We start from the raw sequence: 25,331 nt of genomic DNA, 5'->3' as shown, positions 1-25,331 counted from the left end.
GCGTCCAGAGGCGGCATAGCGTGAAGGATGAACCCCCTTGCGGGGATAGGCGCGTGCGAGATGGCCCATCTCCCGACATGTGTAACACTGGCCGAGGAGGCACGAATACTCCACGCGCTGTATCATATGTCCTCCAGAAAGACAAGGGAGAAGGATCGTCTTCGGGAGGGACTCCGGTGACGGAACCACAACCCGAATGGCCGGGAGTCCTGCTGCCCGAGCAATCACTGAAGCCGCTGTCTGAGGCGTCTCCACCACCTGCCCGAACGCCTTGCCAATGGATGACAAGAGGGGCAAGTACTCCCTACGGAGTCCAGGAAAGCAGATAGTGACGGGGAAACCTGTCGCGCCTGCTAGCGGGTCAGAAGCGGGGTCGAAACCATGAGTCCATCGCGCCAGGAACGCCCGGGATGAGCGGAGGGCAATGGGGCTCCGAGCCAGCACCATCTGAGCTGCCTGTGGGGACTCGAAATCCACCTGGTAGTAGCCACGTCCCAAAAAATCTACGCTGACGATCTTGGCGGGCACGCCAACAAGGCTGCCTTGCAGAAGGTCGCGAAGCTCTCTCCGCATCGGACGGCTACCCACTATCTTGCAGACCAAGGAGGAGGCCTCAAGAGCGGAAACTGTGGAAACAAACAACTGAAGATCTTCATCTGTGAACTCCAGACGGAGACCGAAATCGGCAGGGTTAGTCGGAGCAGCTTCCATGGAGTCCTCCAGAGGGAAAAGGCCAGAGACCGGGGTCACCAACGGGAGGGACACAGCCCTGCAAGGAAAAAGAGAGGCGGAGGGCTACAGGATAGCGAGGGCGGGGGGGGGGGTGGGGGGAAACTGAAGCGGGGAGGAGTTAGCGGTGGGCGGAGGGGCGAGACGGAAGGGGGGAGAGGGAGAAGGCGGAGGGGAAGAGAAGCGCCGCGGAGGAGAAGGCGGAGGGGGGAGAGGTGGCGGGGGAGAGAAGAGAGGCGGGGGAGAAGGAGGCGAAGGGGTTAGAGAGGCGGAGGAAAAGATGACGGGGGAAGGAAGCAAGCGGCGGGGGGAATGGCGGGGAAGGCAGCGTGGAAGGTGGCGAAGGAAGAGAAGGCGGGGGAAAAGAAGGCGGAAACGAGGAGGGAGGCGGGGGAGCGAAGGCGGGGGAGGACGCGAGGCAGAAGGCGGGGGAGAGATGGCGAAGAGGGGCGCAATGAAGGAGGCGGGGGAGAGGACGGAGGAGAAAGCGGTGGACTGGCGGGGGGGAGAGGGGGGCGCGATGGCGAGAAGCAGCGGGGGGGGGGGGGGGGGGGGGGGGGGGAGAAGCGGAGCTCGCAGGCGAGGTCGTCAGTCTTCACCATCTCCCATTCAAACACACTTATATGTGCATATACTTGCTAAAGTCTAGTAATAGAGATTGGATCATTTTTAATTTTGGTCGACCTAGTGTGAAAACTAGTTACTTGTATATGTCATTTTTTATAGTAAGCAATGGACAATCAATAATTCCCTTGCAATAGATTACTTGTGAGCTCTTCTTGTCCCTAAATATCAAAATGCACCACAATATCATAATACACCATATCCAAAGGTCTTTGACTTATTATGTGGAAATGCATGCTTAGCATGCTTGCCCAATTGGCATGCTCCACATAATCTGTACATTCTATCCACTTTAAGCTTTGAAAAACTTGTAACAATACTTTGGACCTGTACATTCTTTAGCCTTTGAATATTTACATGTCCAATGTGTTTATGCCAAATGTCAATGTCCGCAATCACACATGATATACCGCCAATGGTTTACAGATTGTGTGATAGCCACTTTCGCTTATCATTGCATAGTTATAGTGCCAAATCATATAGTCGGTTTCACACTACTATGGATCGACCTTTGTATGTTTTAGTAGGGGAGTACTTTCCCTTATAGTATGTGCTCTTATCTTTATGTTATGGTTATAGATAAGAGAAGAGAATAGAAGAAAATTCAGTCATCTATCTCTTGTGTGTGTGTCTACTCTTATGTATGTCTGCTCGCTTTACAAGGAATTCAAGATCACCCTCTCCTCTGCATTCTGCTCAATCATTGGGTCTATTGATTCAACAATGAAGTCCTTAGCTCCTATACTATCTATCGTGGACTAGTGTTCTTTTTTTCTAGGGATTGTAGTCTAATGGTACTTTCGATGTAGTTGATGGGATACTAGACGTTGACTTCTTGGCTTCTCTTCCCTTCATGTTATCATCTAATCTTATGGCTTGTTTGCAACACCTTTTCTTACTGCTCACACCTTGAGTTCAAATATTTCATACATGTAATGTTAATGGCTTTGTAACTACCACCAAATAGCACAAAATCGATACTAAATGTAATTCAAAGAGTTGGATAACCAATCTTCTTTTCTAGTTTCATAGACCTGAACCATTGGCTATCCTTCACGTCAAGACTTACACTAAAGCTTGAACACTTTAGCTACATCATCCAGGTGCCCAAAGGCTTCATAGATCTATTTAAACATTTGCAAGTCTTGAACTAGATCACCATATCCATCAAATTTGGTCAAAAGCTTTGAGATATCATGGGCTTAGCTCTACTAGCATTGGGCCTTGATGGCCACCCCCCTTTTCATTTCATGTGCCATCTTCAACATATCAATTGTTGGTGTAGGGGTATTACTTGGTTGGACAGAATAGTATGCCATCAAGTGCACATTAGCTAAGCCTGAATTTCCATGGCGTGCCTATAGTGGGATCTAACTGTGATACATGAACTTCTTGAACTTCTCCCAATGACACCCTAGGAGGCATTGGTACTAAGCCCATCCCCTACATTGGCTCTCTCCTCTTGGCTCAATATTGATGTGCCTCACCACTACTAAAGCCTTGACAATGAAGGATTTGAGTACTTCCTTAAGTACTTATCAAAAGAATAAAGTCTCTACTAGATTGGTATGATAATTGGACATCGTCGTTTATTGTACAAGCATGGATTAATTGAAGATTAATTAAACAAAGCATGGATTAATTGAAGATTAATTGAACAACACATGGATTAGTAGTTGCTAAGTTACGCAGAGATTAGTTAAGTCACATGTGGATTAGTGGTTGCCAAGTCAAGCACATTAGTTAAACCACACACAAATTAGTTAAGTCACATGTCGATTAGTGAAAGACTAAACCTCATGCAGAATAGTTAAGTCACATGTAGATTAGTTAATCCACATAAAGATTAAGCCTTGTCTACCACATATAAAAATTTCATTGATTCATCGAGGATTTTTTTAAAGAAATTGACTATTAATCCACATGCAAATTAGTTAATTCACACCTAAGTCACGCATGGCTTAGCTAAAACACATGCATATTAATAATTTTTCACTTCACCCATTCGCAACCGTGCCGAGAGAAAAAAAATCATCATCAAGCCTCTAATTTTGGTTAAATGAGCTATCAAATAACCTTTACAAAAGCAAGAATTGAGCAAATAAAACAAGATGAATGAAGGCCTTTTTTTTTTGTTTTTTCATAGAAATAACAACACACAACACAAATCCCACAAAAATGTAAGACTGCTGCTTTTGAGCAAGCAAAACAAGATGAATGAAGGTTTTTTTTTTTTGTTTTTTCAGACAAATAACAACACACACAACACATCCCAGAAAATCACAAGAATGTTGCTTTTCCAATGGATTTCCCCATCGTACTCGTAATAAATCGCCTCGTATATGGTGTCAAATCTATACAAATCCACCCAACTTCCCTCAAGTCAGTCATTTTCCCAATACAAAGATCTAGTATTTAGTCGTATAGGGTCTTCAAAAGTCATGGATGGTGACTACTATTAGAAAAAACCAGACCAAGCATAACTTTAAAATTTTGCTTATGCATTGCACCATCTGATAGTACAGACCTTAAAGCAAACTCACAAAATAAGTGGAAACTCACTTAAGCAGCTACTACAGCATCTGCATGCTGCCTGAGCATTTCTGTGCGCTTGCTCTTCCTCATGGCTTCTACCAACCACAACACTCCATCTCTGATACCAGACCTGGAGTGGGAGATGCAAAAGCAAGTGTCAATTGCAAAGTAAAATACGGTGCAGAAAAAGACAGATGCCCATCTGTGCAACAACAGATTCAAATCACTTGCAATCCATGATGCTTATACCCATCATATGCTGAGATAGACTGGAAAAGATGGGGACGATCGTTCAATTCTCTCAATTCAAAACAGCTTGCTAACTCATCCGCAGAAAGAGCCTCTGGCAAGTCCTGTATGCAGAAAAATATCTCTTATACTTTCTACTTGTGGTTGAGAACACATAACCTTATTATTCTAGTACATTTAGCATGGTGTTGTTGGAATGCACAGCGGAAAAAATGAGACAACTGTTGTGGAGAACAAAACGCGGAAGTGTAGAGAGAGAGAGAAGCTGTATAAACTCTGCTATATACACAAGATTCGGTACAAAATAGGTGTGGGGGGCAAGGGTGGTATTTATACCACCCTACAGTGCTGGTCGGCCAGCCCTAAAACAGCCGACAGCCTGCCAAAGTGTCCACGACTGGGAAATAATCAGTCAGCCAGCAAATCACCAGTCGGCCAGGACAAAAACACCAGTCGGCCAGCACAGAGTGGGTCGGCCAGCACAAGACTGCCCCCACGACCAGAAAAATAGGGAAAAAAACACGGAAAAATGGGGAAACATGGGAAAAGCTTCTGGGAAGGCACACCCACAACAAAGACCCTCACTGAGCAATATGTACAGATAGGAGATGACTTCTAACACCCCCTCTCAACTCCTGGATGTGGAACCAACCCCAGTGAGCTGGAGTGCTGCCGGAGCATCGCCTAAGGTAGAGACTTAGTGAAGAGGTCCCCTCCGTCGAACAAAACTCTACCAAGATGTCATCAGCCAAAATCTTCTAACAAACACAGTGTGACTCTGGATGACCATGGGTTCCGCTAGTGGAAACCCAATCTCGCCAAGTAACCTCTACAACCTCACCACCTCGCAAACAGCCCAATACTCTACCTTTGTAGACGACAAGGCAAAAGTTGACTGCCTCTTGTTGCACCATGAAATAGCTCCTGAGCCAAGGGTAAATCCATAGCCTGATGTAGATCTCCTTGTGTCTGGATCTCCCCAATCTGAGTCACTCCAACCTTGGAGTCTGACTCCATCCGTCGTTCCCCCTCTAGTGTCATAGAAGAGTCCAAGATCCTTCGTACCTTGCAGATACCGCAAGATCCCCAATCCTGCGGCCCAATGAGTCTTCAAAAGTGTCTGCATGAATGAGCTCAACAGCTCCACTGGGAATCTCAAGTCCAATCTGGTGTTTAGCAACCAAATCAATGAACCAAACCGCTTCCGATACAAGGAGGCATCAACCTGCTCACAAGGATCATTAACTATAACTTTGGTATGCCAAGTCCTGGGAACTTGCTGAAGACCATACAAGGCCTTCCGAAACCTGTAAACCATTCCCTCTAAAACTAGAACCTCAAAGCCTGGAGGCTGTTCAACAGACGCCTCCTCCTATAAGCATTCTTTGCATTCACGCATTCGCATACAAGTATGCTAAAGAATGCTTCAAACCTTGGCAAGATTGCATTCGTGACCTTATTATGTATGCATAAAATCATGAAACTTATGCCCAAATTATTAATTATGGGAGAAGAAACGAGAACACAAACTAAGATTTAAAGTCAGCACTTACAAGCTGAAAATAAAAATGAGGCTTGAGACAACATCTTGAAATCTCAATTTTTTACACATTGCCCTTACAAGAACCCAAATATTGGCCAAACACCCGCTTTTAAACATTGGAAAGATGTCGGGAAGAAGTAAAGAATGCAAGCCTCTGCAATCGCCAGTTTGTTGCATTCTTTGCAAACATTTGCATACCCTTGCAAACGAGAATGTTTGCAACTATGCCTGCAAGTCACCATCTACCACTTGCATAGCTTTCCTACAAGTCCCCTGGGAAAGAGCTTCCTCAACTGCAGTAGGCTCTTTGTCTTGAATGATACGAGACATCAAAGCATAGTTCACCTGTAAAGGTTCCTCTGATTGACGAACGCAAGAATTGGAATGTCCCTGCTTGCTACCAACATCTAGCAAGCCATCCACCATCTAGTCCCAGAAAGCCTGCCGCCGCAGCATATCCACATTCAAGTAGTCATGTGTAATATGCGGAAGCTTCGGAGAAGAATCGGCAACTTCAATACTCAGAATTCAGCACTCTTTTCGCGACGGAAATTAACGCACAAACTGAAAGGAGAAGTGCAGAAAATAGAGAGAGAGAGGGAGAGGTGGAGAGGACACAGTATTGGGTCCCAATTACCCTTTGTAGGGCCCCCACCATGGATGGTGTAGAGGCTTGGCTGCGGCTGTGACCCCGCAAGAGGGTCCCTGTGACGAGGATCTGGAATCTGGGATACGGAAGGAGAGGAAGGAGGAGATGGAAAACGCGACGCTGGAGAGCGGGTACGCTCCTCCAGAGCCAAGATCTGCGCCTTCTGCTCATCCAACTTGGCTGTCTGTTCTGAATTGCTCCCATCATCTGCTGGAACATGTCTGTGACACTCAAGCCTGGTGCCCTAGCTGGGCTGCCTGGTGCACTCTGGTCCCATGGTTCTTGGTCTCTCTCGTCGTCAAAGCTCGCCATAGCAGGAAAATGCAATTCCTTTCCGGAACGCAATCCTTGGCTGAAATATCCCTGCCCTTGACCTTCAGTTCTCCACCCCTTTGCTTAGCAATTCCCTTGGCTTGTCTAGCCCTTGATTTGCTTGAGCTCTTGGTGAATAATGAGATGAATGAATGGGATTATGGGCCATCCTACATATACTAGCTCAACTACAGCAGTCGGCCAGCATTAAATGCTCCCACGACCAGAAATTCAGCAATAAATGCTGGATTAAATCCCAAAAAATGCTGCTTTTTTCCCTATCAGGTTGAAAGTGATGCGCCTAATTCTAAAGGGCTGGGCACAGCTTTTGCAAACTGATGGGAGAATTAGGGTTAGGTTAATGTAGGAGACATACACAGAGAAGCACAAGGGAGAGAGAGAGAGAGAGAGTTGTGGGGATAAGTCAACTCATGAGGCATGAGTGTGTGACTCCCCTATCACACATGTATATTGCACTAGTACACATAGTGCACTTAGTACATTAAAAGTACTAAGTGTACTATGTACTATAACTTATGGGCTTGTACACACTATAAGGGTGGGCATTATGCCTTTACCCCAACAACCTCCCACTTAAAGGCAAAGTGCCCTTAAATGAAGGAAAAGAAAAATCAGCATGTACATGATAATATACAAGGCCATATCAAGGCTGACACTGGCCTCATCCAATGCCCATCAAGTGTCTGCAATGAGCAAACCGCTCCGGAGGCAAACTCTTTGTCAACAGATCAGCCGGGTTGTCATCTGTATGAATCTTAACAAGCTGAATTTGCTTGTTCTCTATCACCTCTCTGATGAAGTGATACTTCACATCCACATGCTTCGTCTTTGCATGAAAGACAGGGTTCTTTGCCAACTGGATGGCACTCTGACTGTCACAATGCAACAATGGAATATCCCCTGTATAGCCCAAATCAACCACTAACCGAGATAGCCATAATGCCTCCTTGCAAGCCTCTGTGGCTGCAATATACTCGGCCTCTGTAGTAGATAAGGCAGTGCACTTCTGCATCCTGGATATCCATGACACAGCACCTCCTGTGAATGTAAATACATAACCGGTAGTAGACTTCCGGTTATCTGGATGACCGGCATAATCCGAATCCGTGTAACCATGCACTAATGCATCCTGTTTGCCAAAACAAATACACAAATCCTGTGTGCCCTTCAGGTATCTCATGACACCTTTCACTGCTTCCCAATGCTTCTTGCCAGGGTTGGCCATGTATCTAGAAACCACTCCCACTGCAAATGCAATGTCCGGCCTAGTAGCAACCATGGCATACATGAGACTGCCACAAGCTGAAGCATACGGAATCTTGGCCATATCAGCCCTGTCTCTATCTGACTGTGGGCTGTCCATAGCACTGAGTTTCACATATGGAGGCAAAGGAGTACTAGTCTTCTTCCCCCCGTCCATATTGAACCTCTGCAAGACTTTGCCAATGTATTCCTTCTGAGACAAATACAACACATGCTGATTTTTGTCCCGAAGTATCCGCATACCCAAGATGTGATTTGCATCACCCAAATCCTTCATATCAAAGGTTTGATGCAGCCTCTGCTTCAAGGCATCCATCTCCTTACGAGATTTCCCGGCAATCAACATATCTGTTGGGGTAAAGGCGTTATGCCCACCCTTATAGTGTGTACAAGCCCATAAGTTATAGTACATAGTACACTTAGTACTTTTAATGTACTAAGTGCACTATGTGTACTAGTGCAATATACATGTGTGATAGGGGAGTCACACACTCATGCTTTTCATGAGTTGACTTATCCCCACAACTCTCTCTCTCTCTCTCCCTTTCACACACTCATGCTTTTCATGAGTTGACTTATCCCCATCAACTGGTACTCTGCCGTCTTCTGTGCCGATATCAGCCCCAGCGAGTTCACGTCCTGGTTGTGCTGCTCCGCACCATATGTAGATAGGCGAATCAACTTACGCTTCTGTGTATAGAAGCTCCAACCAGCTGCAGTTCATCTGCACACATTTTCAGTAGCATCAGCACCAAATTCGCCTGCAAATCAGAAAAATCAAAAATTTCAGAGGTATTTGCCTTCAATTTTTTGCGAATTTCTTATCAATTCAAGCAATTGAGCAGGTACAGGTGCCCAATTGCTCAATTTTTGAGCAAAATTGGCAAAATTGGGTGACATTGGTCACAATCAGCATAAATTTGCAGGAAATTGGTCAAATCAGGATCAATTTGCAGGAAATTGGATGTCGAAATTTGGGGCTTTTGATGTAATTGTGCAATTAAGCACTCATACATGCTGTATGATGTGAGAAATTGCACATTTGGGCAAAATTGCAGCAAATTGCAGTGCAAATCAAGGGGCTTTTGTGCCGATTTGGTTGATTTGCATGCAGGCAATCGTATTTGATGCTGTGGATAATGTGCTGATGCCTTACAAGCACTCAATGTGCCTGTAAATCAAGGGGCTTTCATGTATATGATGTATATGTGGCCAGGGGGAAGCATCGTGAACACTCTGGATGCCTTCATGTGCGTCAATGTACCATGTATGATCAGAAATTGATCTCAAATCAAGGGGCTTTTCAAGTTCGTATGCTTGTTGAGCTTGGCAAAGCAGCAGGCAAGACTTTTATGCCTTGAATCCTCAAAAATCAGCTTGCAGTCAAGGGGCTTTTGCCCAATTTCTGTTCGGGACTGTTGTATGCAGTGTACGGGACTGTAAAAGTCTGATTTTCACTCATTTGCACAGCCAGGAGAGCATTTATTGCTATTGTACCTGCTGGTACAGATTTGGCACAGCTTTGTGCATGTTTTGGCATGGCTGTACACTGTTTTGAGTGACCAAAAGGTTCAATTTCAGCTGCTGAAATTGCCGGTACAGGTTTGGTACATCATTTGTAAGCACTTGGTACTGCTGTACAGTACTTTGGAAGGGCAAAAGAGCACATTTAAGGTGCTGTCCAAAATCTGCAGCAACCAGATTTTGGTGTTTTCATCACATAAAGTGGGAGAAAAGTTGCATTTGTGCTTCCGCAGTGGGAGATAAAGCTTGGGAGAACAACTGTGAGCACTTTGTGTGCTTTTGGTGCAGTGTTTGCACATTTTGCAGGGAGTCAGGCATTGACAGGTTGCATTTTGCTATGGCAACCACAGGTGAGAGCTCTTCATTGCTTCACATCAAGAAGCTTGAAGGCTCGCATAATTATGATATTTGGCAAACCCAGTGCTACAATGTGTTGCTCCAGAAAAAGCAGCACAAGCCTATCAAAGAAAGGGGTGTGATGCCCGCTTCTCTTACTGCTGAAGAGTGGAAAGATATGGATGAGCTGGCAAGATCTACTATCATGTTGTCTGTGTCAGACTCATTACTTTTCAGCATTCGTGAAGAGAAGACAGCTTGGGGAATGTGGCAGAGATTGCAGGACTTGTATGCCCAACAAAGTGCCTCAAGCAAAGTGTATTGGTTGAAGAAACTCATAGGCCTTCAGATGAAGGAAGGGGCGTCTATGACAGCCCATCTAAATGAGTTTAATGGTATTGTCAGCCAGGTCATTAATCAAAAGTTGGCAATGGACGATGAGTTCAAAGCCACTTTTTTGTTATGCACTTTGCCAGAGAGTTGGGACACATTCAGGATAGCCACTAGCAATTCGAATGCTATGCTGTCATATGCAGATGTTGAGGGTGCTCTTCTTCAAGAAGAGATGAACAGGAAAAACAACTCTGTTGGAAAGTCCAATGCAATGAATGCACGTGGGAGATCCCAGCAAAGGGGGAAAAGCCAAGAAAGGGGAAGGAGCAAGTCTCGCTCCAAAAAGGATTTGGAATGCCATTATTGTGGCAAGAAGGGACACATTAAAAAGCAATGCTACAAATGGAAAAATGATCAAAAAGAAAAGGGAAAAGGCAAAGACAAAGACAAGGATGAAGCCAAAGATGTAAAGCCGAAGGGCAAAAGTGGAGTCAAGATTGAAGAAATCAATGTGTCACATGCAGGTGGCAGTGAGGATGAGGTCCTATTTACTTCTTCACTTGATGCCCATTCACTTCTTACAGGTGGTCATGGTATGCACTCATGGATCATTGATTCAGGTGCCTCCTTTCATGTCACAGGTTGCAGAGACTTGTTTGTCAGGTATACTGCTGGCAATGAAGGAGTGGTTTATTTGGGTGATAACCATGCATGCAAAATTCTTGGCAGAGGTGATGTGAGGCTTGTATTTTCAGATGGCTCACAGCTTATGCTCCATGATGTCAGGCATGTGCCTGAGATCAAAAAGAATCTGCTTTCTACTGGACAGCTTGATGATGCTGATTATGTTACCACATTTGGTAGTGGAAAGTGGAAAATTAGTAAGGGCTCACTGGTTGTTGCCAGAGGCTCTAAGGTGGACACTCTTTACTTTATGCATGCAGGTGTTTGTCACCATGCTAATGTAAATGCAACCGAGCTGCCGGAAATTTCTATGTGGCATAGCCGGTTGGGACACATGAGTGTCAAAGGAATGGAGCAATTGTCTTGTTTGGGTTACTTGCCTTCTCTAAAGTTTTCAAGTTTTCAGTTTTGTGAGCATTGTATATATGGTAGGCAACTACAGTGCCCCCACAAGAAAGCTCTTGGACAGAAAGATGCTCAGTTAGAGCTTGTGCATACAGATGTATGTGAGATGCCTCAGCTTTCTTTGGGAGGGGCAAAATATTTTGTGTCTTTTATTGATGATGCCACACGCAAGGTGTGGGTTTATCCTCTTCGTTTGAAGAGTGATACATTCTCAGTGTTTGAGAAGTTTGTTGCTCTTGTTGAGAATCAAACTGGCAAAACACTGAAGGCTTTGCGTTCCGACAATGGTGGAGAGTATACGTCCAAACAGTTTCAGGACTTTTGTGATGCTAAAGGCATCAAAAGGGAGCTCTCTACTCCTTATGATCCTCCACAAAACGGGACAGCAGAGAGGATGAACAGGACCATACAGGAAAAGGTCCGTTCTATGTTGTCACATGCTGCATTACCTCATGGTTTTTGGGCTGAAGCTGTTATGACAGCCGTTCACCTTATAAACAGGTCACCTAACACGAGGCTTGGTGGGAAAGTGCCAGAAGAAGTATGGACAGGGAAGCCTCCGTCATACAAGCACTTGAGAGTGTTTGGTTGCGTTGCGTACGTGCACATACGCAGGGAAATGCGCACCAAACTTGATCCTAAGTCTCACAAATGCATATTCCTAGGATATGGTGACAGAGGTGAAATGGGGTATAGACTTTGGGATCCCATAAATAGAAAGATCATACGCAGCAATGATGTCATTTTTGATGAAACATGCATGTATAAGGAGCCTGCAAGGCAACAGGAGCCTGGCAGAGTCATCTTTGATGATGATGGACATCATGGACAACAACAAAGGGCTGTAAATCAGCCATTACAGCAGGAAAACCAGCCCTTAAATGGTGCTGAAAATGGTCCAAATGGACAGCCAGAGATGGCAGAAGATATCCCTATGGATATACCACAGTTAGAGGAGATACCGGGCATGATATTTCAGCCTTATGGCATGGAACAGGAGCCACCAATGGGTGATATGCAGGCTGGACAGCAACCTGCAAATGATGGTCATTGGGTACGGAGGTCCACTAGACCCTCCAGAGCCCCTGACAGGTTTGTTCCAGGGGTTGACTACTTGATGCTCACTGACTGTGGGGAGCCCTCATGTTATAAGGAGGCTTTACAGAGGGCAGACAAAGCTCTATGGGAGCGTGCCATGAAGTCAGAGATGGATTCTCTGCATAAAAATGGAACATGGAAGTTGGTGCCTTTGCCTGCAGGCAAGAAGGTTTTGCCATGCAAGTGGGTATACAGGCTCAAAGTTGCATCAGATGCAAAGCCAAGATACAAAGCCAGGTTAGTGGCTAAGGGCTTCAAGCAGGAATATGGTGTGGACTTTGATGAGATCTTCTCTCCAGTGGTCAAAATGACCACACTTAGAGCTGTGTTGGCTTTGGTTGCGCATGATGATCTGGACTTGATTCAGATGGATGTGAAGACTGCTTTTCTTCACGGTGATCTCCATGAGGAGATATATATGCAGCAGCCAGAGGGTTATGCAGAGAGTGGAAAGGAGAAGCTTGTATGCAAGCTGAAAAAGAGTCTTTATGGGCTCAAACAGGCACCAAGAGAATGGTATCATAAATTTGATACATTCATGAAATCACAGAAATTCAGGAGAAGTGACATAGATCACTGCTTGTACACCAAGAAAGCTTTGGATGGCAGTCTCTTGATTCTCATTTTGTATGTTGATGATATGTTGATTGCCGGAAAATCTCGTAAAGAGATGGATGCTTTGAAGCAGAGGCTGCATCAAACCTTTGATATGAAGGATTTGGGTGATGCAAATCACATCTTGGGTATGCGGATACTTCGGGACAGAAATCAGCATGTGTTGTATTTGTCTCAGAAGGAATACATTGGCAAGGTCTTGCAGAGGTTCAATATGGACGGGGGGAAGAAAGCTAGTACTCCTTTGCCTCCATATGTGAAACTCAGTGCTATGGACAGCCCACAGTCAGATAGAGACAGGGCTGATATGGCCAAGATTCCGTATGCTTCAGCTTGTGGCAGTCTCATGTATGCCATGGTTGCTACTAGGCCAGACATTGCATTTGCAGTGGGAGTGGTTTCTAGATACATGGCCAACCCTGGCAAGAAGCATTGGGAAGCAGTGAAAGGTGTCATGAGATACCTGAAGGGCACACAGGATTTGTGCATTTGCTTTGGCAAACAGGATGCATTAGTGCATGGTTACACGGATTCGGATTATGCCGGTCATCCAGATAACCGGAAGTCTACTACCGGTTATGTGTTTACATTCACAGGAGGTGCTGTGTCATGGATATCCAGGATGCAGAAGTGCACAGCCTTATCTACTACAGAGGCCGAGTATATTGCAGCCACAGAGGCTTGCAAGGAGGCATTATGGCTATCTCGGTTAGTGGTTGATTTGAATTATACAGGGGATATTCCATTGTTGCATTGTGACAGTCAGAGTGCCATCCAGTTGGCAAAGAACCCTGTCTTTCATGCAAAGACGAAGCATGTGGATGTGAAGTATCACTTCATCAGAGAGGTGATAGAGAACAAGCAAATTCAGCTTGTTAAGATTCATACGGATGACAACCCGGCTGATCTGTTGACGAAGAGTTTGCCTCCGGAGCGGTTTGCTCATTGCAGACACTTGATGGGCATTGGATGAGGCCATTTTCAGCCTTGATATGGCCTTGTATATTATCATGTACATGCTGATTTTTTCTTTTCCTTTACTTAAGGGCACTTTGCCTTTAAGTGGGAGGTTGTTGGGGTAAAGGCGTTATGCCCACCCTTATAGTGTGTACAAGCCCATAAGTTATAGTACATAGTACACTTAGTACTTTTAATGTACTAAGTGCACTATGTGTACTAGTGCAATATACATGTGTGATAGGGGAGTCACACACTCATGCTTTTCATGAGTTGACTTATCCCCACAACTCTCTCTCTCTCTCTCCCTTGCTTCTCTGTGTATGTCTCCCATGAATGAACTCTAAACCCTAATTGCCAGGTTTCTCCCCATCACATATCATCAACATACAAAATGAGAATCAATAGACTGCCATCCAAAGCTTTCTTGGTGTATAAGCAGTGATCTATGTCACTTCTCCTGAATTTCTGAGATTTCATGAATGTATCAAATTTATGATACCATTCTCTTGGTGCCTGTTTGAGCCCATAAAGACTCTTTTTCAGCTTGCATACAAGCTTCTCCTTTCCACTCACTGCATAACCCTCTGGCTGCTGCATATATATCTCCTCATGGAGATCACCGTGAAGAAAAGCAGTCTTCACATCCATCTGAATCAAGTCCAGATCATCATGCGCAACCAAAGCCAACACAGCTCTAAGTGTGGTCATTTTGACCACTGGAGAGAAGATCTCATCAAAGTCCACACCATATTCCTGCTTGAAGCCCTTAGCCACTAACCTGGCTTTGTATCTTGGCTTTGCATCTGGTGCAACTTTGAGCCTGTATACCCACTTGCATGGCAAAACTTTCTTGCCTGCAGGCAAATGCACCAACTTCCATGTTTCATTTTTATGCAGAGAATCCATCTCTGACTTCATGGCACGCTCCCATAGAGCCTTGTTTGCCCTCTGTAAAGCCTCTTTGTAACATGAGGGCTCTCCACAGTCAGTAAGCATCAAGTAGTCAACCCCTGGAACAAACCTGTCAGGGGCTCTGGAGGGTCTTGTGGACCTCCGTACCCAATGACCATCATTTGCAGGTTGCTGTCCAGCCTGCATATCACCCATTGGTGGCTCCTGTTCCATGCCATAAGGCTGAAATATCATGCCCGGTATCTCCTCCAACTGTGGTATATCCATAGGGATATCTTCTGCCATATCTGGCTGTCCATTTGGACCATTTTCAGCACCATTTAAGGGCTGGTTTTCCTGCTGTAATGGCTGATTTACAGCCCTTTGTTGTTGTCCATGATGTCCATCATCATCAAAGATGACTCTGCCAGGCTCCTGTTGCCTTGCAGGCTCCTTATACATGCATGTTTCATCAAAAATGACATCATTGCTGCGTATGATCTTTCTATTCATGGGATCCCAAAGTCTATACCCCATTTCACCTCTGTCACCATATCCTAGGAATATGCATTTGTGAGACTTAGGATCAAGTTTGGTGCGCATTTCCCTGCGTATGTGCACGTACGCAACGCAACCAAACACTCTCAAGTGCTTGTATGACAGAGGCTTCCCTGTCCATACTTCCTCTGGCACTTTCCCACCAAGCCTCGTGTTAGGTGACCTGTTTATAAGGTGAACGGCTGTCATAACAGCTTCAGCCCAAAAACCATGAGGTAATGCAGCATGTGACAACATAGAACGGACCTTCTCCTGTATGGTCCTGTTCATCCTCTCTGCTGTCCCGTTTTGTGGAGGATCATAAGGAGTAACGGACCTTCTCCTGTATGGTCCTGTTCATCCTCTCTGCTGTCCCGTTTTGTGGAGGATCATAAGGAGTAGAGAGCTCCCTCTTGATGCCTTTAGCATCACAAAAGTCCTGAAACTGTTTGGACATGTACTCTCCACCATTGTCGGAACGCAAAGCCTTCAGTGTTTTGCCAGTTTGATTCTCAACAAGAGCAACAAACTTCTCAAACACTGAGAATGTATCACTCTTCAAACGAAGAGGATAAACCCACACCTTGCGTGTGGCATCATCAATAAAAGACACAAAGTATTTTGCCCCTCCCAAAGAAAGCTGAGGCATCTCACATACATCTGTATGCACAAGCTCTAACTGAGCATCTTTCTGTCCAAGAGCTTTCTTGTGGGGGCACTGTAGTTGCCTACCATATATACAATGCTCACAAAACTGAAAACTTGAAAACTTTAGAGAAGGCAAGTAACCCAAACGAGACAATTGCTCCATTCCTTTGACACTCATGTGTCCCAACCGGCTATGCCACATAGATTTCCGGCAGCTCGGTTGCATTTACATTAGCATGGTGACAAACACCTGCATGCATAAAGTAAAGAGTGTCCACCTTAGAGCCTCTGGCAACAACCAGTGAGCCCTTACTAATTTTCCACTTTCCACTACCAAATGTGGTAACATAATCAGCATCATCAAGCTGTCCAGTAGAAAGCAGATTCTTTTTGATCTCAGGCACATGCCTGACATCATGGAGCATAAGCTGTGAGCCATCTGAAAATACAAGCCTCACATCACCTCTGCCAAGAATTTTGCATGCATGGTTATCACCCAAATAAACCACTCCTTCATTGCCAGCAGTATACCTGACAAACAAGTCTCTGCAACCTGTGACATGAAAGGAGGCACCTGAATCAATGATCCATGAGTGCATACCATGACCACCTGTAAGAAGTGAATGGGCATCAAGTGAAGAAGTAAATAGGACCTCATCCTCACTGCCACCTGCATGTGACACATTGATTTCTTCAATCTTGACTCCACTTTTGCCCTTCGGCTTTACATCTTTGGCTTCATCCTTGTCTTTGTCTTTGCCTTTTCCCTTTTCTTTTTGATCATTTTTCCATTTGTAGCATTGCTTTTTAATGTGTCCCTTCTTGCCACAATAATGGCATTCCAAATCCTTTTTGGAGCGAGACTTGCTCCTTCCCCTTTCTTGGCTTTTCCCCCTTTGCTGGGATCTCCCACGTGCATTCATTGCATTGGACTTTCCAACAGAGTTGTTTTTCCTGTTCATCTCTTCTTGAAGAAGAGCACCCTCAACATCTGCATATGACAGCATAGCATTCGAATTGCTAGTGGCTATCCTGAATGTGTCCCAACTCTCTGGCAAAGTGCATAACAAAAAAGTGGCTTTGAACTCATCGTCCATTGCCAACTTTTGATTAATGACCTGGCTGACAATACCATTAAACTCATTTAGATGGGCTGTCATAGACGCCCCTTCCTTCATCTGAAGGCCTATGAGTTTCTTCAACCAATACACTTTGCTTGAGGCACTTTGTTGGGCATACAAGTCCTGCAATCTCTGCCACATTCCCCAAGCTGTCTTCTCTTCACGAATGCTGAAAAGTAATGAGTCTGACACAGACAACATGATAGTAGATCTTGCCAGCTCATCCATATCTTTCCACTCTTCAGCAGTAAGAGAAGCGGGCATCACACCCCTTTCTTTGATAGGCTTGTGCTGCTTTTTCTGGAGCAACACATTGTAGCACTGGGTTTGCCAAATATCATAATTATGCGAGCCTTCAAGCTTCTTGATGTGAAGCAATGAAGAGCTCTCACCTGTGGTTGCCATAGCAAAATGCAACCTGTCAATGCCTGACTCCCTGCAAAATGTGCAAACACTGCACCAAAAGCACACAAAGTGCTCACAGTTGTTCTCCCAAGCTTTATCTCCCACTGCGGAAGCACAAATGCAACTTTTCTCCCACTTTATGTGATGAAAACACCAAAATCTGGTTGCTGCAGATTTTGGACAGCACCTTAAATGTGCTCTTTTGCCCTTCCAAAGTACTGTACAGCAGTACCAAGTGCTTACAAATGATGTACCAAACCTGTACCGGCAATTTCAGCAGCTGAAATTGAACCTTTTGGTCACTCAAAACAGTGTACAGCCATGCCAAAACATGCACAAAGCTGTGCCAAATCTGTACCAGCAGGTACAATAGCAATAAATGCTCTCCTGGCTGTGCAAATGAGTGAAAATCAGACTTTTACAGTCCCGTACACTGCATACAACAGTCCCGAACAGAAATTGGGCAAAAGCCCCTTGACTGCAAGCTGATTTTTGAGGATTCAAGGCATAAAAGTCTTGCCTGCTGCTTTGCCAAGCTCAACAAGCATACGAACTTGAAAAGCCCCTTGATTTGAGATCAATTTCTGATCATACATGGTACATTGACGCACATGAAGGCATCCAGAGTGTTCACGATGCTTCCCCCTGGCCACATATACATCATATACATGAAAGCCCCTTGATTTACAGGCACATTGAGTGCTTGTAAGGCATCAGCACATTATCCACAGCATCAAATACGATTGCCTGCATGCAAATCAACCAAATCGGCACAAAAGCCCCTTGATTTGCACTGCAATTTGCTGCAATTTGCTGCAATTTTGCCCAAATGTGCAATTTTTCACATCATACAGCATGTATGAGTGCTTAATTGCACAATTACATCAAAAGCCCCAAATTTCGACATCCAATTTCCTGCAAATTGATCCTGATTGTGACCAATGTCCTGCAAATTGATCCTGATTGTGACCAATGTCACCCAATTTTGCCAATTTTGCTCAAAATTGAGCAATTTGACACCTGTATCTGCTCAATTGTTGATTGTACTTGCTCAATTGCAAATCCCAAAAAAAAATTGAGGAAAATACCTTGTAATTTCTGATTTTTCTTCAATTTACAGGCTGTTGCAGGAGATGGGGGCAATTCTTGCTGCTGCAGATTGTTGGTGCAGAAAGAGTGCTCTTGTGATTTGCTACGGGGGGATCATCCTCCATAAGCTGCCCAATCAGCCGCTCAAAGGGTCCGGCCATGGCTTCCACAGCTCGAGACAGTGCCGTGAGACCACCTCCTCCTCCAGGGTAGCTAGCCGTCCCCTCAACAACGCTTTCTTTGGCACAGGTCTCGGGTTTGGAGCGGCTCTGCCCAAGAAGATCGCTGCCAGGCCAGTTGCTATCCGCGCTCAGGAGAAGTACCAAGTGATCGAGCCTCTGAATGGAGACCCCTTCGTCGGTGGACTAGAGACGCCAATCACGTCGACGGGCTCCCTTCGCTACTGGCCAGGCGTCGCCTTGTATTCGCCTTCGCTCAAGCCTTGTGCTTCGTATTGCTACTGTGCGCTTCGCTCGCCTAGTGCCAAGCTACAAGACGGGCTCCGCCCAACGATTCTTCGCTCGTGTGCCTTCGTTCACACCCAGCCTGCGACCTTCCACGCTTACGGCTGCTTCCTTCGCCACTCGCCTAGGTGGCCAGCCGACTCCTTCACGTGTTTGTTACCACACTCGCCTGACGACTTCGCTTGCGTATCTTTACGCCATCGCTCCCAGCTGCAATCGCCTTCGTGGTAGCCCTTATTGGGCTGCGTGGGCAGCCACGTATGCTGGCTGGGGCAGCTGGTTGGCCAGCCCCTTCTGTGCTGCAAGGAGCAGGGCGACCAGGAATCAAAAGGCCCAAGAGCAGGCGACCAGCACAAAGGGGGGGCGGCCAGCAGAGCAAAAGAGGGAGGAGAACCTGGTGACCAAAGCTCTGATACCAGTTGATGGGAGAATTAGGGTTAGGTTAATGTAGGAGACATACACAGAGAAGCACAAGGGAGAGAGAGAGAGAGAGAGTTGTGGGGATAAGTCAACTCATGAGGCATGAGTGTGTGACTCCCCTATCACACATGTATATTGCACTAGTACACATAGTGCACTTAGTACATTAAAAGTACTAAGTGTACTATGTACTATAACTTATGGGCTTGTACACACTATAAGGGTGGGCATTATGCCTTTACCCCAACACAAACCTCAAGAGGGCTGGGCAGCCTGTATGGGCTGCCCCATACCTGCCCTACAGCCATGCAAAGGCTGTTTTCTCCTGAATTTTGCCTTTAGCTTGCCCTAGGGCTGTCCTACAGCCCCTCCATGGCTGGTGGGTTCAGCCTAGGCCTTCCTGGCCCTCAAGGGGGTGGTTCTACACCATTCCCATGCCCCCACTCAAATCCGGGGTAGTCCTATGGGATGGCCCCTTGTCCTAACCACTATCTACTCAACGATCTGGCATCCAGTACCATACCAGATACACAGAACCACTGACATCATTCTAGAGGGAGACTCACAGCGCGGACTGGCACTGTTTCATGTGCAGGACAGTGCACACCTGACCTTGGACTCATGTGCAGGACAATGCACACCTGACCTCGGACGACTGAGATGGATCCCTGGCTGACTCGTCCCGGACTGGGCTCACATGGGACCAGTTCACCATCCCACATCTTGCACCTTCTGTACAGAAATGTCTACGTGGCATCCAAGTGCGGGATGCACGTGACATCATGACGTGTTAGAATTATGCATCTCATATGGGATATTTTGTCTATTTTGACATTTTATTATTTTGTCCTCCAATCTTGTTGGGTGGGGCAATTCCCATTTGTGACTATATAAGTGACCCCTGCCCACCATTGTATCTCACCTACTCATTGCTAATCGAGTCAAGCATTGTTTGCCCACATCTCTCTCTCTCTCTCTCATTTTCCTTGCATTGTCTATTGTGCTTCCGCATGGTCATTTCTGACATGGTACCAGAGCTTAGGCTTGATTGATTCTCGGACGTTTGCAACGCAGAGAAGTCGAAGAGGAGGAGTAGATTTAGAGCTACCTTGTGGTTGCAAAGAGGCGGGGCACGACTTGCGTTTTTTGTATGACAGCCGATGCATTGTGACCTCTTCATCGCATGAACCAGCCTGACAGCAAAAGGAAGGAGGAGATGCCACATAGTGCTAGTGTGGGAACTTGGCCAAAACGCTCGCGTTTTCAAGCTTGAAGCAAGGCAATCAACAGCAGCGCGGTGAGAGTTGGCAGCCACGAAGCTGTGTAGTAGCGAGGCGGCACAGCATCGGCAGCAAAGCCAAGCAAGAGCGCGGACAGCCCACAGCGACAGCACAAGCAGCGCAGCATCAAGGCAAAGTGAGCAGCTTGGGCAGCGGCGCTGCTGGTCATGGTGAGCTGGGTAAGAAGCCCATAGCACCAGGGCTAGAAGATAGATTTCAGGGGCCGCAAAGGCAGGTGGTGCGCAGGGCAAGAAGGGCGGCGCCCTCATCGACCCTTCATTTTTGTTTTGTTAACAGAAAACGCACCTTTGCCTCTCCTTTCTCTCTTATCAAGTGGCTGTTGTTCTCGCGTGCAGTAGCAAAGCGGCAAGCGGCAAGCGGCGTAGCACAGTGTAGCAGGCTGCAACCAGAAGCATCAGGCAACATATGCATGCATGCTTTGGCGACTAGCAGGCACTACGAGAGGAAGAGGAAGCGAGCAGGAAGGTGTCAAGGAAGAGGGAGCGTGCATTTTCTTCTGGAATCCAATTCTTCAAATCAAAGTTTTTTCTGGCCCACATCCTTAGCTTGTTTTCCCACCCTTGCAACCAGCTTTGCATCTTCTTCACCAGGCGAATTGATGCTTGTGTGTCCTTGGACGGTGTGTCCGGGCAATTCTTAAACATAATGGTTCTCCCATGTATCAGTCAAGGGTTTGGAACTCGAGAAAGTGGCACTGCTTTGTTACTAGCATGGCATGTCCAAGTTGACATTAACAATTGGATCTTGGTGGAGTGTTCACACGTTGACCGTCAACGAGGATTGGGCGATGAAAGTTGGCAGATCATTTTGCGATCAATGCTTGAGATGGGACATGGTTATCCGTATCAGCGGACAGGAGGACAAGGCCCTAAACTTGGAGTTTTGGTCCCGAGAGGTGATTTCGAGGATCATGATTACCGTACCCGGGCACTTTCTGATTCCCAGAGGACAACTTTCAACAAGTTTCTATGGTCGTCACTCGCATTGCGATGGAGGAGTACCATGTTGCAGCTGTACATACGACCAAATGGACCGATGTTATCTCCACGGAGCAATCATTATTTCTATCTTCTTTGGGCCAATGGTGCAGAGGGGGACTGGAAGACGATAGCTTCAACATAACCCATAGGTATATTCCTCTTACATGCGTCAACCAGTGACCAAGAGATGGGACATAAAGAACCTGGGAGAAATGCTTTCCCCCTCTGCCATCCGGAACGATCTCTAGCCTGCCCTCACTGTGAATAGGGATAGTGGATTGTCACCAATCAAGATGTGACCACGTGCCTTCTAAGATACTATAATAACTCTCAAGAAGGAGTCATGTGCCTGGAAGCACCACTGTCTAGAATCCAGTCCTGAGTGTCCCTAGCAATCCAACCGCCTCCCTGCTCGAAAAAGATGAAGCATCTATGTCCATAATCTCCAAGTGCACAAAAGCCGGAGTCTTCACAGTAACTGCTGAGGAATCTGCAACCTTCTCGGTACTTCGCTTAGGACATTTCCTCCAATAGTGGCCTTTCTCGCCACAATTGTTACACGTCATCTCTGCCTTCAAGGCGTCACGATCCAAGTCGGGCTCCTGCTCAGAAGAATTCTCCTGTTCCCTTTGCCCTTACTACGGTGGCCAGTCAAGGCCTCAGAACCTCCGTCCTGTGGAGGGTTCGTAAAACGCTCTTCTTGGACCAAGACCATAGGCACAAGCTCCTCCCATGTGATTGTGCTGAGCCTCCACTAGTGATCAAAGAGGAGTAAAAAGTTGAATACTGAGAGGTCAAATGAGACAGCAAAGTGATGGCCATGTCCTCTGAAGATATCTCCTTCCCAGCTTGAAGAACCTCCTGTTGAAGAGCCTACAACTTGTTGATGTGCTCCCGCATCGTCGAAGACTTTGCAGGATTCATCACCCGCATCTGCACTTCCAAGAAAATTCGCTTCATGGGTGATATCCTGTTATACAAAGAAGCCAAATGCTGCCAAATCCCTCTGGCCAGCGTCATATGTTTGATATGATTAATCACCTGTGGTGTGCAATTAAGGAAGATGAAAGAACGCATACGGGCACTGACACGATCCCACAACTGTGCCTGAGCCTCCCGTTCTTTCCGAGTAGAGGGCAAATGCTGCCCGTCCTCCAACTTTGGCCGTGGAACACAACCACAATGAAATCAGCCAAGCCATAAGACTCCATCATTACCTTCCAGATGCCGTAGTTGGTCCGGTCCACCTGTCGATCCACCAGGAATGTGGGGAAAGTAGGGATCTTCAAGTGCTTCTTAGCCATCTCAAGTAAATCTGCCATCCAAAGGGTTCACAAGGTCTTGTGAAGGGAGAGTGGGTGGGAAAAAAATGAAGAAGAGGCTGCAAACATTATGCAAGGTGGCTGTCCAACGGTGATGGCCACCTTCTATCCGATCTCCAAGCCTCGAACAGCACACGAAATCTCCAATCAGCACCAAAAAACAGCAAACCCTCAAGTCAAGTGTAGAGAGAGAGAAGCCGTATAAACTCTACTATATACACAAGATCCGGTACAAAGTAGCGATGTGTGTGAACTCACTTAGGACCAGCCGCTGGGGCACTTTTTCCCTCTTTAGGAGTTTTTTTCCCCATGCATGTGAACATCCTCTTATCCACTTATTGGGTGTCCTTATCTTTTGTACTTGTCACTCATTTCATTATCACATAATCTACATCGAGTTGTGTGCCTCTCTCTCTCTCTCTCTCTCTTCATCGGGGGATTGTTCTTGGGATTGTTTCTACTTGAGCTCAGGAGACACAGAGAGACCCTCTTGGCAGACAGGAGGCCCAGCCATGATGTACCTAGACAGAGGACCTTGACAGATTTCTTCGGCACCAGCACCAGCACCAGCACCAGCACCAGCAACCTAGCCCACACACCTCCTGATACCTCCTCCATTGGGCCATTAGGGCACCGACCACGCTCCCAGCAGGGAGTCACCACTGATAGAGCAGTTATCTTATGTCGTGCTCGTCGGCCACGCCCACCAGGATCCCGACCACGGCATCCTCACCATCACCAGATCAGAGCCATTATTGCTCGGCATCGGAGGCGCCTACCTCGCTTCTACGACCTCTCCATTCTAGACAGCCCCATGGCGGAGATACTTGATCTAAGGAGAGGGCAACACTTCAACTGATCAGCATACATGGATCTACCTGATATACATTTTTCAGTATTTTCCAGTATTTTCTATTCAGTATCATCTCGGAGTCTTACAATTCTGTTCTTATAACTGTAGGACAATCAGTTTATTGTACTTTTTAGTCTCGTTTAGTTGTTCTCTTTGATGAGACACCAACTTCAGATGTACTCTCAATTTTGGTCTCATAGGCCACTATGGCCTCTTAGAGACATTAATATATCATTTCATTTCTCTCTCTCTCTCTCTCTCTCTCTCTCTCTCTCTCTCTCTCTCTCTCTCTCTCTCTCTCTCTCTCTCTCTCTCTCTCTCTCTCTCTCTCTCCTGAGTTCACGTGTGTGTGCGCACTCGTGTGTGTGTGTGTGTGTGTGTGTGTGTGTGTGTAGATGCTGCTTGAAACCCTAGCCCCAACATTTGGTATCAAAGCAGGTTCTACTCCCGGCCAAATTTGGTTTCAAACTCCTTCCGTGGCTCCCAGTGCGCATCGCCTCTATCTACCCCGCTCTCGCTCCCCACACCCTCTGCACTGTCAGATTCGGTTTCAAACTCCTTCCATGGCTCCCAGTGCACATCACCTTTGTCTCCCCCACTCTCAGCCTATCTGGCAACACTAGTGCCCGGAGAACCACTGTTGCCCATCCCAGCCCACGACACCACCACGACTGCTCAGCTCAGCCCTCAAGGACGGGAAAAAAGGGGGGAAGGGGGGACGAAGGTAGGTAGGTGGCAATGGACTGAGCTCAACCCCTTAGGGCCTTACCGGGACCCCACAGGCGAATATCTACTTCCTATGCGACTACAGACCAAACCCGGAGATTCTTGAACCCATGACCATATGCACACTTTCTTTTTTAATCTTCTGCGCGTGCACCTTGGCATTGACCCTTTACACATTGTCGGCGGGGGCTTCTACATCGGCACCTCGACATCACCAGATAAAATATATATATATATATATATATACCTAGATGAATCCAGGAACATGCCCAAAACCACCTTTTAGGAACGTGCATGTTATATACTCATGGTAGTCAACCCACAAGACTATATAACTACCAACTCCATTATGCATAGTATGGACTGGATACTACGACATCCCCACTAACGTCATCAGTGCCCAATAGTGGGTGTAGAACTCTGTATCAAGATATACTCTCACACACGCACTCCACACCATAGTAGCAGGGGAACCCCGTTTCCCCCCATTGGGAACGGTGGAACGCGTTCTCCCATCGCGTGGACCAGTGGAACGCTGGAAACGAATGGTGGAACGTTGAGGTGGTCGAAAAAAGGTGGAACGGCAGGGAACGTTGGTCGAACGGGAGATGGAACGGGCGAGGGAACGCCAGCTTGCCGTTCTTGCACGTGGGAACGTGCAGATGACGTGGATTTTAAAAAAAAAAATTGAAGC

General features: G+C 46.4%; 1 protein-coding gene across 2 annotated transcripts in view; it reads right to left on the bottom strand.

Annotated features, from left to right (window-relative positions):
• Positions 1-3,465: 3,465 nt before the first annotated feature.
• Positions 3,466-25,331, bottom strand: part of LOC147630368 (uncharacterized) — a 95,853-nt gene continuing 73,987 nt past the window's right edge. Inside the window, exons 5-7 of one of the 2 annotated variants that reach the window (XM_086810238.1) lie at positions 4,138-4,241; positions 3,916-4,018; positions 3,466-3,707 (exon numbers count right to left, since the gene is read on the bottom strand). In XM_086810238.1, coding sequence (XP_086666364.1) covers positions 3,916-4,018; positions 4,138-4,241 — 207 coding nt within the window. In that variant the 3' untranslated portion in view covers positions 3,466-3,707. Of the gene's footprint in view, positions 4,019-4,137; positions 4,242-25,331 lie in introns of both variants that reach the window. The other variant, XM_086810237.1, reaches the window with a different exon arrangement.

The sequence above is a fragment of the Cibotium barometz genome, chromosome 16 (assembly GCF_041138505.1).
Source record: "Cibotium barometz isolate CiBa-2024 chromosome 16, ASM4113850v1, whole genome shotgun sequence".
Lineage (NCBI taxonomy): Eukaryota > Viridiplantae > Streptophyta > Polypodiopsida > Cyatheales > Cibotiaceae > Cibotium > Cibotium barometz.
Note: the sequence above shows the minus strand (reverse complement) of the source record. Positions and strands in the feature narration are given on the sequence as shown.